This window comes from Austrofundulus limnaeus, unplaced genomic scaffold, assembly GCF_001266775.1.
Source record: "Austrofundulus limnaeus strain Quisiro unplaced genomic scaffold, Austrofundulus_limnaeus-1.0 Scaffold109, whole genome shotgun sequence".
In the NCBI taxonomy this organism is placed as follows: Eukaryota; Metazoa; Chordata; class Actinopteri; order Cyprinodontiformes; family Rivulidae; genus Austrofundulus; species Austrofundulus limnaeus.
This window is the reverse complement of record NW_013952511.1, coordinates 1,524,326-1,539,323: the sequence shown is the minus strand read 5'-3', so window position 1 is coordinate 1,539,323 and position 14,998 is coordinate 1,524,326. Positions and strand designations below refer to the sequence as shown.

General features: G+C 35.7%; 1 protein-coding gene across 1 annotated transcript; it reads right to left on the bottom strand.

Annotated features, from left to right (window-relative positions):
• Positions 1–1,334: 1,334 nt before the first annotated feature.
• On the bottom strand, positions 1,335–13,397 carry LOC106521483 (uncharacterized). The gene is made up of 8 exons (XM_014014066.1): positions 13,366–13,397; positions 9,315–9,340; positions 6,980–7,035; positions 5,859–6,155; positions 4,916–5,179; positions 3,226–3,348; positions 3,081–3,111; positions 1,335–2,979 (listed from the first exon to the last, which is right to left on the bottom strand). The coding sequence occupies exons 1-8, from the start codon at positions 13,369–13,371 to the stop codon at positions 2,940–2,942; spliced, it is 843 nt and encodes a 280-aa protein (XP_013869520.1). The 5' UTR covers positions 13,372–13,397; the 3' UTR covers positions 1,335–2,939.
• Positions 13,398–14,998: the final 1,601 nt, after the last annotated feature.

The window sequence follows — 14,998 nt, the reverse complement described above, 5'->3', positions numbered from 1 at the left end:
TGTGTGTGTGTGTGTGTGTGTGTGTGTGTGTGTGTGTGTGTGTGTGTGTGTGTGTGTGCGTGTGTGTGTGTGCTAAAGCTGATTAGCTGTGGCAGCTAATGCAAAGGTTTTAGGCAAAGATGCTGTGCAATAAATTGCAATTCAAGTATGTGTTCTGGACAATGCTCCGCTATTCCAACACCGAATTTTAGCTCATTATCTGTAAAACTGACTGAGATACTGCACTTGTGTTTTCTAAGGTCAGCTGGCAGACATCTTGAATTTGGTTGACTCCAAGTTGTAATCAGTCGTAGATGTTCATCTAGTTTACTTTTGAGAATTTAATTAAAGTCTGTTCAGTGGCTCGTGAGATATTTTGCTAACAGACAAGCCAAGTTATTTATGAAATTTAGTGGAAAACACAGATCTCAGCAGCAATTAGCACTCAAATGGTGAGCTGAGAATCAGTTTCAGCTACTGCCTCACCAAGGTTCAAGTAAATTTCTGTAAAACTTACTGAGTTACAGCCACTGTCCTGTTTACTACATGCAGTTCACTGTTAGCTGTGGCAGCCATGTGGCATGTGTGTTGACTCTAAAACTTAATCTTTTGTAAATGTACATCCATTTACTTTCTGAGCATTCCATCAAACTCTTTCCAGTGGCTCATAAGACATTTTGCTAACAAAAAAACAAACACAAACATTTACAATTACACCATTACTGAGAGGTTTTGTGTTTCTGTGTGTTTTAGTTTGTTGTCCTTGTGCATCCCTCTTGTGTACTCTTCGTGTCATTGCATGTTTACCTTAGTTTTACCTTTCTCCAGATCTTTCCACCCACACCTGTCTTTACTTGTAATTTCAGCTGTCTTTCATTTCCACTCACCTCTGTTAGTACATATTCTGCTCAGTTTCTCTTCATCCTCGTCCGTTCATTGTTTGGTTCTCAACCCTGGCTCCCATCGGTGTTCTCCTCGTGTTACCTGCTTGCTGTAAGTTTTTGTTTTGCCGCCCCGTCGGCTTATTTGTTTATTATTTAAAAAATACTTTATTTTTTGAATTCACCTGCCTGTCTGTCTGCATTTGGGTTCAAACCTGCCACCGAACCTGTCAATTACCAGCCTTTCAAGACAGTGGTGATAATATTCAAATTTAATCAGATTCAAGATATTCAGATTCAATATAATTAAACACAGTTAAATCTAAAAAAAATACAGTCTGGTTTAGTATAATTCAAAATGTCAGTTAATTAAAAAACTTTCTATTTAAGGAAGTCACTCTTAAAATCAGTGACAGAAAGTGGAGAATTGCTCAGATTCCATTTTTTATCTCAGATAAAAAAATCAATTTAAAATGTTCTGATAAAAAATCATTTATTAGTTGATTTAGAACATTGTTACAAACATACATACAGCAACTCAGATCAGTGTTTTACTGTCCATGAGGATTCATCCATATTCTGTGCGCTCCATCTAGTGGCAGATAGGATTCATAGCACCTATAAAATACACAGAACTGTATTTTCCATGACGTTGAACGTGACAATCTTATTCTTAGCATACAAATAATAGCAATTTAATGTGAGACTTCACACATTTTAGACGTCTTCTGAAGACATGGCACAGTGTTATGAACAAATTACCCTACATAAAGTATAGGTCACATTTGCAAGTCAGTTGCTAAGTAAAAAATAATAATAATAAATAGATATAAAAAAACACATGTATATAAATTATTATCTTTATTAATTTATTTTGTCTGCTTAAGCCAACTATAAAAAATGACTAAAAATACACATTCTTCTATGAATATTTGTTTCCAGTCTCATAGTGCAAATTTAAATCAGTTTATTCTTGTTACAGTTACTTGATAAAACTCAAGCTCTTAAATCAGCAGACTTCCTTGGAGAAAGAGCTAATTATTTCTGCAGATTTGCATAAAGAAATAAATTACTCATCGCTCACTTTTTGTAAAAATATAAAATGCATATAAAGTATGCAGCATTTTGTGCATATGAATTATTCCTCTAACACTTGTGCAGATGTGAGTTCAAACAGACAAAATGTCAGACGAACACCAGCGTCACAAAAGAGAACCGTTTCCTTAATTTTAGGGAAATGAAAGCAGACTTTATGCAGCCTCTTTTTTCTCAATAAGGGGAAATAACTTTTTTCTTTAATAGTGTAAACAAATAATCGTTCACTTGTACATATTTTAAAAAGACTAACACACATGTTACATGTGTTTTTACTATAATAAATACATTATGTATAATATGTTTTGTTTTACATGAGAATCATCTCATGAGAAAATATTAGGAGGAAACAGCATTTCACAGGTGGGTCTTGGAAAACACTGCACAGTAATATTGTGCAGATAAATACAAACAAAAACTAAACTAAAATCCATCTTGTATTGGTGAAACGTTTTGCCATCGATCAATCACCATTAACACTATTTAAAAGAAACACTCCAAGCTGAAACTTTTCTGTTCCATCATAACGACATAATAAAAAAAAATACATTAAAACTAGCAGCAGGAGCATCCTGTTTTACAGCACAGAGGATACTTTAACAGCAGGCCCAACTTCTCTCCACAACGGTCAGTGTAACAAACGTCTGTGTTTTCAGTTTGAGCCGGTTAGGTCGTAGGAATTCACATTAGGAACGTTATTTCCACCAGATGCCAAATGAAAAATTCCTTCTCTTGGAATTGACCACTCAAACTGCGGTGACGCATTGAACTTCTCCAATAAAAAAAAAAAAAACTTCCTCACTTGAAAGGTCAAGCGTCTCGGAGATGCCAGTGGCACACACTCTCTGTTGCATCCCAGACTGCAACGGTCATCCTCGATGTTGGTGTGGCCAAGAAGTGACTAATGTGGTGTACATCTGCTTGACGAACAGTTGACGTCCTAGACTCTAGGGTGTGAAAGCTGTGGTCTGGCTGCTTGAATCCTCACGACGCTGCCTCCACTCCACTCAGAGGTATAACCTCCCTGAATGAAACAAATCAACCAAAGGAAAGAGTGAATATAGAGGTATTGGTCTAAATATAACAATGTATTTATGTGGCATATTGTACTCAGTAAACACTTACGGAGCATGGTCATTAGTTGCCACATGTTTTACTGATGTTAGAAGCCAAAAGAAAAAAGTTTTTTGTTTTGTTTTATAAAGTTCACATATTTTCGCAAATGTGCTGATATTCTTGTGTCTCTTATAGGTAGTGGTGTTGTCTTTACCTGTCATTCGTTTCTTGCATTTGCATATCACAGTACCAATCATTACAATACCCATTAAAATCACTGGTATGGTTACTGCTATTATCCCTTGGTGATTGTTACTGGGGCTGGTAGTTGGAGCACCTTCAGATGAGAACAAACACATACCAGAGTCAGAAACAGGGACAGAAACTTTATTTTTATTTGCAAAGCTCTTTTCAAAGTCAAGCAGCCACAACACAATAAAACAGAATAGCACACAACAGAGCATAAAAAATACATTGACAAATGATAAACCGCCAGTGACAAACATTAAAACTTATATGGCCACATTAAAAGCCTGCTTAAAAATGTGAGTTTTTTGCTGCTTTTAAAAAAAATCTATTAAAAGAAATGGCTATAAACCTGGCTGTCAATGATAAAAAGGTTAAACAGCTTTATGAAAAAATAAAATAAATGTAAAAACCTGGGGGAATTTTTGCATGTACAGTATTTTTAAAGTACATTAGATTAGGTGAGAACATGAAACCAATGTGACCACAGTGTTCCAGGGATATTTTAGAATGCTTTGAGGTAAATAACAGGGATTTTGGAAAACAGGAACATATTTTATCCTCAAATATGTAAACTTTAAAAGGGACATATCATGCAAAATTCACTGTTTTAGACATACCTTTTGTTGTGTACTTGGAGTATCTAGGAGTGCAGAAAATGTGAGTTTTTCCTGGTGCTGCAAAAATATCTTTATATTCTGTTTGAGTCATAGTTTTCAACCTGTTCAGTTTTTTCTATATTCTATAAACTATTACATCAAGTTATTTGTTACAAAACTGCCAAATAAAGTCTGGACTTAACAAATATGATTGTGTCATCTTCATTCTCCTCTGGCTCTGGGTCAGTCTTCCCTTGTTGACATATTTTTTATTAATTTGTAAATAAAAAGTTCTGTACCCCTATAAACCACTCTATCAAACTGGAGTAGACCAGTCTGGAAGCTGGATGAGTGCAGGGTGTGAAGCGCCTCCATGAGATTTAAAGAGACAGCTTCAAAACAAGATGATCAGAGACACACCTCAGAAAAGGGGTGAAAGAGGGGCTTGTGGAGTTACAATAAGGAGAAATTCAAACCAAAACATTGCGGTTCCACTTCATATAGATTCCAAATGAAGGATTTAAATGTGAAAAAGACGGATTTAAAAGCACAATATGATGCCTTTAAATGCATTTTAGTTAATTTATTTAGAATTTAAAATTATTTTATTATTATATGTTCTTTTGTGGGGTATGATTTCCAGGAACCAGCCTTCATTTGAAAGCTAATGTAAATTTGAGCATCAATAGTTGTTATAAGATGGGTATTTTATGGAAACTTGAGCCAAACTTATATGACCTAAAAATCAGTTAATATGTTTTTTTTTTGTTCGTATGCCTTTTTGTAGAATTAAAAATGAACGCTTTAAAATTTACAAAATTGAAATACTTTGGAAAAAACTGTGTGGAAAAGAAAGTATCTTTTTCTTTTCTAAGAAATGCAAATTAAAGTGTATTTAGAAATACAGTATAATAAGAAAATTTTATTCCAAAAACAAACTATTAAACATTCCAAGGGAATTCCATTGGTTATCACACTTTCTAAAACTTGTTAATGACTGAAAGCAAGAAGCAGACTTCAGTAAAGAAGGCATTTTTTTTTTGGTATTTCAATACTTACAGACTGAAATCACATCTGAGATGATGCTCCCCACAGAACAGCTGACGTTCACCTCACCAGTGGAGCAGTTTATGGATCCTGTGCTGGAGACGTTTAAAGTCTTTGTAGTTGGATCAGTCAGTACTTCAGTCTTCCACATCTCATTGCTGTCAGGCTCCATTTGCCAAGTGATCAGTTGTTTTGGAAACCCGTTGTGAGATGCACACGTCACATTGCAACCATTGTCTTCACACCTCTGTGTGATCAAAGGTTTACTGAAAGAGGCTGCAGGAAAGACAAACAAAAAAGTTGTAATATTTAAGGAACGTTTCTTTATTAGGTTTAATATAACCACTTTATTAGAAATAATGGATACATTTCACATCTAGTACCAGTAAATAAAAACTGTATTTTTTTACTTAAAATGTTTAAAATGATTTTTACTGACAAAATATTGTCTAGATATACTATATTCTAGAATGCATGTTGGTTTTTGGTATTTGGTAGACTAAATTCATCAGTGTGTAAATGCGTGTGTGCATGGGTGAATGTTTGTAGTGTAAAGCGCTTTGAGTGTCCTGGATGGATAGAAAAGCGCTATATATGTACAGTCCATTTACCATTTAGAAAGCCCTTACAGACAAAATAAAAGAGCAATTAAAACAACTCAAATTTAATTACTTAGAGTGTTTAAAGTTTAAACATTTCAAACAATGCAGAACGAGTCAAATTTGATAAAATACACTGATTAAGTTGCAGCTGTTACAACCAAAACAGCAATTTCAAATTCCATTATTATTTGTCTCGGCTCACTTTTCATATGTTTTTAAAAATTGCTCAAAACAGCAGTGGGAGCAAATTCTTTTCAACCTGTTTACATATGAACAATAACTTAAAATCTGTAAAAGCTACACAATAAAACACAAAGAAACATTTTAAACACTCATTTTTAATGCATGCATACCTGTGACCAAAAGGTGTAGTTTGATGGTGTGTGGGTCACCATTAATGTACATAATATAGCACGTATACTCTCCAGCGTGTGAAAGATTCAGCCCATACATGTGGATTGTTGTTTGGTTGAGATCCAGTCGTGTGTTTGGCCATGTGTCTTCTACAGATTTTCCGATGTAGTATCCGTTGACAAAAATGTCTCCTTTTTGAAAATACAAAAATTGCAGCTCCTGCGTGTCATCAACAGGACAATAGAAGGTGACATTTCCACCAACCATCCCTTCATATTTAAGATGAAAATGATTTTCTGGAAAACAAAACAAGAAATGAAAGCAGGAATTAGAATAACTATTGGAAACATTTCAGAACCCTTTGGGAGAAATGACAACAAAAAGTAAATGATTATCAAGAGGACTGCTATCATTTAGAGTAAACCCCTCCTGTTTTAAGGTCATGTGTGGGCGTGATGTTCAAGGGGTTTTTGTTAAATCTTGAGTGAGTCAGTAGAATAATTTCAGTTCTTCTAACGTTCATGGTTTGCCAATTTTTGGTTTATTTTTGGGTGACTTTCTTTGTCTAGCAGTGTACTTTTCATGTGTGTTTCTCTGAAGGCAGACGTCTTTCTGGGCATGTTTTTGGCCAGCTCTTTTTAGAAATGGTATGGGATTTTTTTTTCTAATCACTGACTTGTCTTCTATCTGTCATTTGGCGGGGGCCAAGTCTTTTAGAGCTATTTTGTCACTTTGAGGAAGATAATTGACTTAGCGAAACTAAAAAGGTAGCCGAGTCGTGTATGAGGTCATACAGTATCGGTTTGGTTCAGCTGATAGTTATAACTGAAAAGTGAATGTTTTTTGCACTTTTTGCAAATAAGTAAACAGATATTTACAAAAAAGGGATTAACTCTTCCTTGTAGACAAAAAAAAAAAAAAAAAAAAAAACTACAAAGATGAAACTGTTTTAAATAGCAGCACTGATTTATTAATTTTTTTTTCCTGTGGCAGATCTACTCATGTGCAACCACGCAAAGTGTTGTGACATTACTCCTTATTTTCATACTTTGATCAATCAGGGGCATCACTGTGAAAATGAGGCATCTGGTGAGTTCACCACAACAACAGAATTACTCACCTGCTGCAGCCGTGATTTTAAGAATCAGAACCAGGAGACAAAGAAGTCTTGATTTTCTGAAAAAAAAAATACACAAAAGAAAATGTATTAATTATAGCAGGACATTGCTGAACCATCCCATGAACACAGTACACACAGAGGTCAAAATAACTGATGTGCTGTCACATTCTCGTTGCCAAATAAATACACATTAAAATGCTTGTTTCAATAAAGTTTGGATGAATAGAGTTGACTTTAACCAGACTTAACCATCAAAATAAATTGTGTAGTAAAGAACATTTTACCAGTACACAACTAGAATATGCTGTACATCTAACAGTGAAGGTTTCTATTTGCATTCATCCTTTAAATTTATGAGGTTTTATGAGGCCATGAGGACTGCTTGGAGGTGTAGCTGGTTGGCACTGGTGCTTTGCAACAAGAAGGTTGTTAGTTTGACTCTGGATTTCTGTGTGGAGTTTGTTTGCTTTTATGTCTATCTTTTTTTCCAGGCAGTTGTGTTTCCATCGTCTTTCTACTGTCACTCCTCTAGACAAGTCCAAACTATCTCAGTCTGGCCTCTCTAACTTTATCTCTCAGATGTTCAAACTGTGTTGTACTTCTGATTATCTCATCATTTGTTTTGATAAACTCGACAAAAGTGTTTTACATTAAATGCTCTTTACGATGAAACACTTACCATTTACCATGACTTGGGACCGGCACAAGAAATACACTAATATGTAATTGGTGGTTTCATTTTAGGTTAACTGATTATTCTTAACTGTCACGAAGTGCCCTTGTGAGTTAGTGGTCTTTCCACGTGTCCCTATCCCACTGACTGATAGACACCAGCTGCCTCCCCAAACCTAAACAGCAACAATCGAGTAAAGAAAACAAATGGTTCAGAGATATGATACTTTTTCAGCAGCCTCGCTTGAATCTCATCTAATGCATTTTTGGTCAGGAGCCATTGGCCTCGCAGTACCGGATGCCTTTTTAAATTTTCATGAGGGTGTTACACCAAAACTTGCCCAAATGATCTGTAAAGTTAATATTAAAAAGCTAGCAAAATATGAGTGAATCAACGTTGAAATATGGTTAGGCATCAACGTTCGTCAATGTGAAAATTATATCAGTGACTTGCATGTTGAAACAATGTGAGGTTTTCAACCATAACTGACTTGTAATCAATGTTGATTCAACCTCTTTTCCCCCTCTCCCTTCGCTTCCTTGGAGCGGGGACAAACAGCATACAATGAGTCAACATTGATTAGACGTTGGCATTTCATTTATTAGAATTCCACAGTGAAACAACATTGACTCAATAACATCTTTTCAACATTGGTTAATTGTTAGAATTGAATGATTGTTTGATGTTTGATTCACCATCAATCATCAACCTAAACCAAAACTCAACTTTTTTGACCATAATTCAACATTGAATTAACATCTTGGGGAAAGTAAATGATCAGGTTTGTTCATCAGTGGCATTTTTTGTGAAAGGGCTTCTGACCAAACTCTCAGTTTGAATCCTGAGAAAGTCATCACGCCACCATAAAAAGTGATTGTGATGCTGAGAGTCTCTGTGTTAAATCTGCCTGAAGTTCAGTCACTGACAGGTGAATAACCTAAAGTTACTTTTTGTGCACCAAGGGGTACATTACATCAATATGTAATGAGCTGAAAGTCTTAAGTTGGCATTTTGATTAAAACATAAATCCCACTCTGTGATGCAGCATCACAAACTCATTATCACTTGTTAAAAAGGATCATGTAAATGCCTGCAGCTGTACGTGACTGTGTTTATGTCTGTCCATTAAATCTCAAATTATCTCATAAATCATTGAATAAATCAGGAGTCAGCACTCTTCAAAATGACCACCATAGTTAATGGACCTTAAAAAAGACAATAAATGGGCTATAATCCCACCTATTTTAAAGATATTGAGCTGAATTTACTACTAAAATACTTGTTTTCCAGCTTAATAATTTAGCATAGCAGAGATATGAAATTCTCAAAACAAACTGGTTCTTTCATCAGTTTTATAAACCTTCCAGTATTGTTTCATGTCACGCTGCGCTTTTAAGGAAGGAATATTTTCTCAGCTCAGACAGTTATTTGTTTTTGTTTCCTGGTAATCGGTAGTGGTTTGCTTACAGTAAATCGGCACTGATTACACAGTTTCAGTCTTCAGTATCGCTCACACATGTTGTGACCATTCTTGTTGTGATGGCTACCACTGTTTGGCACAAACTTAGCGCTGATGATGATTTCGGTTGTGTTGACACGTCTGCTTTTGAAATATTCAGATTTAAAGTGCCATGATGTGAAACTGGGGGTGGGGTTACTTACATGAGCCGAGGTAGCCAGCTTGATGTCTATTGAAAAAAGAGAAGGTAATTATTACAGAAAGATGAACTGATTACTTAAGTCAGACAAGTACAAAATCCCTTTTTTTACAAACTCAACTATAATTTTTGTAAATTACATTTTCATTGACTGTATAATAAATAAACAGTGTAGTAATAATAAACTGTCTGAGTTTCCTCACAGTGTTATTTTGAATACTACAAGGATACACCCGCAGCATTTACAGAGAACATGTTAAAGGAAAGTCCCAGCAGCTCAACAAAGAGCATTTGTTTTTCTTAAGGTTAAAACTTATAAAGGGGAGAGTTTTGCCTTCTTGTTCTCTTTTTTATTGTTGTTGTTTTTTTTCATAGTAACTAAATAATGCCAGATCCTGACATATTACCTAAGCTGTAGTTCCTGCTCTGTTGTATATTGTTTATCTGTTACACTTTCAGTTTTTTTCAAGTTTACCTTGACCTGGAGTCAGTTTATATATGCAGCGCATGTAAAACAGCACGAGATAATCAACATTTCATTCTCTCTTTCTCTGGCTCTTTCATTTCCCAGATGCTGACTTCACCTTACGGGAAATTCCCTGGCCAATAAAAAAAAAAAAAACAAAAAAAAAAACACATCCTGGCTGTTCTTACTTTTTACGTCTGATAAGACTGGAGAAACTGGAGGGAAGATGGAAACATAGTAAACTGCTGGAAATATGTCACAACCTTTTGAGAATAGTTCCTTGTCTCACAACTTTGCACCTAAAATGCACTTGTACACACAGACACACACACACAACAAAATAAAAAAACAGCACTGCAGGAAGAATGATCAGCTGCAGAATAATGAAAGAGTTGCTGAGTTAAAACATAACACCCCTTATTGATTGTTTTTTTTCTCGCCCAAGCAGAAGCAAAAATAAAGGGAAATCCCAAAAAACAAAGCATGATTCAGATTTAAGGTCAAGAGAAATGATATCAGCTGGATTGTGAAAGGGAAATTTAGCAATTGCAGTTATAAATAATTAACATGTAATCTTTTTTATATTGCAAAATGACTATTGATGTCATTTCAAGACATATTTGTGTGGACATACAGTAAGTCATCTGACTGATACAGTATGATTATAATTAGAATTTATTTTATTTTGAAACAACAGGAGAGGAAAGTTAACAAAGATGAATCTGAGAACTCAGTTATTAACACTACTTTTATATTTAAATACAGGCCCAGGTTCTTTACTTCATTCTGACTGTATGTAAGTTGATAGAAACACTGACTGGGTGATATTTCATTACAGTTTACGATGACCGTAAACATTTTGAGTAATCTCCTGTGTCAGACAGACTTACTATCAATCAGTGAACTGGAAGGATGTACTCTAAAAGCAGACGCTTAATGAAGTTTAAAGAAAAACCAACAGAATGCTGTGCCACTTTGGTTTTTGTCCCCTGTCGCCAAGGTCGTCCATCTGTCCGTTCACCTTATGAGATGATTTAAATCCCTTTTATTTTCTCCAGTGTTACCAATTATGTAAAATACCCTTTTTGAGACACAAAATGTGTTTGTCAACTTTGCCATTTTTACATGCAACGGGGGACATCAGCAACGGTTGGCATCGAGTTCTATCTTCTTTTACTCTGCTGTCCTTGAAGCCTTGTAAGTCATTTTGACCCAAGGGCAGCAGGTGGGTTAAGTCTGTGGAGCTCTCTCAGAGTTATGAGGTTTTGTTCAGACCCGTAAAAAATAGAGGCCATCATCTGTAATTGACTTCATCTCTTTATTATCCGCCGTGCCTAATATTATAAAAAAAACATAACTTTAAAACATTTTATCATAGGATGAAGATGATAACTCAGAACTAATATGCATTTTTTCAGACTGACCCTTTTGTTCTTTGTGGTGACCTAGATCAGTGGTTCCCAAACTTTTTTATCTTCTGACCCACAAAATAGTCATGGCAAAAACTTGTGACCCCAAATATTACTGGTCTGAGTACATGAACTTCATTAATAACCCTAAAAACACAGGCTTTTTGACAATCTAAACAGCTTGTGCACAAATATAAATACTTATTTATACTTATTTTGTGTTTTAGTGATAGTTATAGGGAAAATATTACATCAGCAATTATTTTAATATCCTTTAAATTGATTTCTGGAGATTATCCAAGGTGCTTCATGGCACATTCCAATCCCAACTTTGGGAACCAAAGTGCAGTGGTTTCCAAACTTTTCAGCTTTTGACCCACAAAATAACAGTAGCAGAGACCTGTGCCCCCAACTATCTTTGGATGATAAACATTTGTATCAGGTCAACTAAACAATAGTAATAGTAACAATATTTTTATACTACATTTATCCATTTTAAATACACTAACCTCACTCCTTTGTAACAACTTAGACAAAAATGTAATTAATTCAGAAAATCTTTTCAGGACTCCACCTTGATTTTTCAGGACCCCACTTTGGGTCTCGACCCAAACTTTGGGAAACACTGACCTAGACCACATCATGCAATAACTATTACTAATAATACGTAGTAATAGCATTACTTAATATAGAAGTCTCTTGGAGGAGAGACGAAACGGTTCATTAAAGAAGAACCCGTCCAGAGGACCTACTTGTTTTTTCTTTTTAATTATTTAATATAAAACTGTTTATGAAATACTAACTTAATTTATTTTGATTTGATCAATTAAAACTAAAATGACAGAAAAGATTTTGGGAGTGGGGTTCTCTGGAAAAGTTAGAAAGGTTAGTATCTTATCTGTTGCAGACAGGTTTTTGGACAAGCACAACTTGAAGCAAACAAGTAATTCTGACCAGACTGAGAAGCTAACAGTAAGTTTGATCAAGGCTGAACCAAAGCGGATTAAACAACTCCAGTAAAAAGGAATTTTATAATGGTTGTTGCTGACCTATTTTATGAACCTTTAAACAACCATTAATATAGCATTGTGCAGTTCCTTCCATTGAATTTCACAATTACTTGAATGTGCACATTATGTTAGCAGCGGCTAGATCTAGCATTTCTAGTGCAGCTTGGGGCATTTTGGGCAATAATATCATATTTTTGCCTAAATAAGTTTGTAATCTAAAAGTTTTTGAGAGTGATTTTTTGCATAACATTTAGAGACTGTTGTTTTAACACAGCAACGATCCATTTTAAATATTAAACTCTGTTTCTCCAAACTAAGATTAAGGTAATTCAAAATAGCAACTGTGATTCTTCAGTACCCCTTCATTGTTTTAGACAACAGAATAGAAATATTCCTGCAGGATGAAGGAAGCAGCACAAACAAAGAGCACTGTTTCCAATCTTGTGTTTGATGCCTTGTTTTGTTTTCTCTCCTTTGAGGCTAACTGCCTAAATGATCTCACGTTCAAAACATTTGCAGTGAAGCAATACCGAAAAGACGTGGGAATTCCCACGTGACGTAGCTTGTTTTACAGAGTCAGTGATTTGAGCTATCTCATTATATAACATGATAATACGAAAATAACAGGGTTAGGGTCACACAATCTGATTCAACAAGTTTTATGTCTATTTGTGTGAAAGCTATAGTGAAACTACAGGTGGAGGAACAGATACTAAAGGGATTTAGCAGGAATTATCTTCTACATCTGAAGTGTCTCTGCTCAGTTTTCTTCCAACAGTAAAAGACGAAACGTCTTTAAAAATTACTAGGTTTCCTCTTTCTCTATTTGAGTCAAATCAGATTGAGCTCTTGTCAAATAGTTAAACAAGCAGCCAGGGCAGTAGAGTAAACCAAAAGGACACATATGCAAACATAACAATCAAAAACCAAACATACTCTTGATCAGTGCTCTTAGTGGTACAAAGATATAAAGAACAGGCGTCGTAACAATCAAGCTGTTAAAATGTTGGCAAAGCAAGATGACGCATTAGGTATTTGTTATCTGTGTTTCAGACTGAACTAGTGCCTTATCTCACATCAACTTTACAGAAAACATGCAGCCTGTCATAAAAGAAAGTTGTTAGCAAAGTTGTTTTTATAGATCAGACCAAAGAGAAAAAGAGGTTTTACCTTCATGTTGAGCAGCTCTCTGTGTGTCTTTACACGAGCAGACTACAATAAGGAGAACTTCCCTGTGAAAACTATTTTATACATGGGGGTGGGGCCACTGTATGAGTCATAACACTGATGAAATGCTTCCTTTTTACCATGTGCTGGCAGAAAACATAGGTGAGTTAAAAACAACATAAACACACGCAGCAGTTCTGTTTTAGGCATGGACTTAATGTATAGCGACTAATGTTTTCAAATTTATTTCACTGGTTGGAAGAAAAGTTTGAAGTTTAAACAAAGTATTAGTGAGTGTGTGTGTGTGTGTGTGTGTGTGGGGGGGGGGGGGGGTGCGGATGGGCATTACCTGTCAGTCCAGGTGTTTGTGCTCCTTGTATTGGTGTCTCACAACTTCAGCTTGAACTTTTGTGAACCATGCCACATCAGCACCACCCCAGTGTTAGCAACATCCCAACAACTCACTGAGGTAAAAAGCAAACGTAAACTAAAGATCAGAGTTGGTCTCACTTTAATGATCTGTTTAAACACCACTACACAGGCTTGTCTTTACACATGACTTGATTTGTGCTGAACCAAGTTAGTCAGGATGCTTTTTACTGACTTTGGTTTGACCTTTGATGTAATTGTACCTCAAGATTCTGGTCAAAAAACAATTGCTGCTTGGTCTCTCTATGAATGGGTCCTGTAGTGTTTGACACACCGACTCCTACAGTCTGTCAAACAGTACATGCTCCCATTAAGATCATGTCCCTGTTTTCTCTTATTGAAGTCAGCTTAGACTCAGTTTTTGGAAGCTATCATTTTGTGATTGTGGATCTATAATTGGGGCTTAAAGGAGACACATCATGCAAAAAACTAATTTTTAGCCATTAAATGCATTCTGCTGTATATTTGGAGTCTCTAGGAGCACAGGAAATTTGAATTTAATCTTTCCCGGTGCTGCAAAGATATCTTATATTCTACTTAGTCCATAGTTTTCAGTCTTTTTAATTTTCACTATTTTGTACAATGTTTTCTGGACCATGACGTCAAATTACTCGCAACGGAGTTGTCAAGTAAGGTCCGTACTTGTCAAGTACAATTTTTACAATGTTTTACAATCTTCTTCATTCTCCTCTGACTCTGGGTCAGACTCTGACATGTTAAGCTGGATGGACAAGTCTTCCGTTGTTGACATCTTTTGATAATTTTTTTTTTTTTGTGCTGCTCTGTAGTCGTAAACCCCTCCATCAAACTAGAATGGACCAGTCTGAAAGCTGGAGGGAGGCCTGAGATTTAAAGAGACAGCTTCAAAACGGGTTGATCTGAGACACACCTCAGAAAAAGGGGTGAAAGACAGGCTTGTGGAGTTACAATAAGGAGGAATTCAGACCAAAGCATTGCAGTTCCCCTTCATGCAGACCCCAACTGAATGATTCAAATGTGAAGGATTTAAAAGCAGGATATATCTTCTTTAAAGTTCCACATTACACATTATAGTGGTGCATGACCTTCTTGACTCGGTACAAGTCAACTCACTACAGTTCACCTTGCACTGAAATAACAACTCACTACACAAACATGTTAAACATGTGTATACACACACACACACACACACACACACACACACACACACACACACACACACACACAC

Bases quoted from the DNA above. Each gene is read 5' to 3' on its own strand.
- LOC106521483 (XM_014014066.1), bottom strand. The intron at 7,036-9,314 runs GTAAGTAACCCC...TTTTTTTTTCAG, and splicing joins AGCTGGCTACCTCGGCTCAT to AAAATCAAGACTTCTTTGTC. The intron at 6,156-6,979 runs GTGAGTAATTCT...TTTGTTTTCCAG, and splicing joins TAAAATCACGGCTGCAGCAG to AAAATCATTTTCATCTTAAA.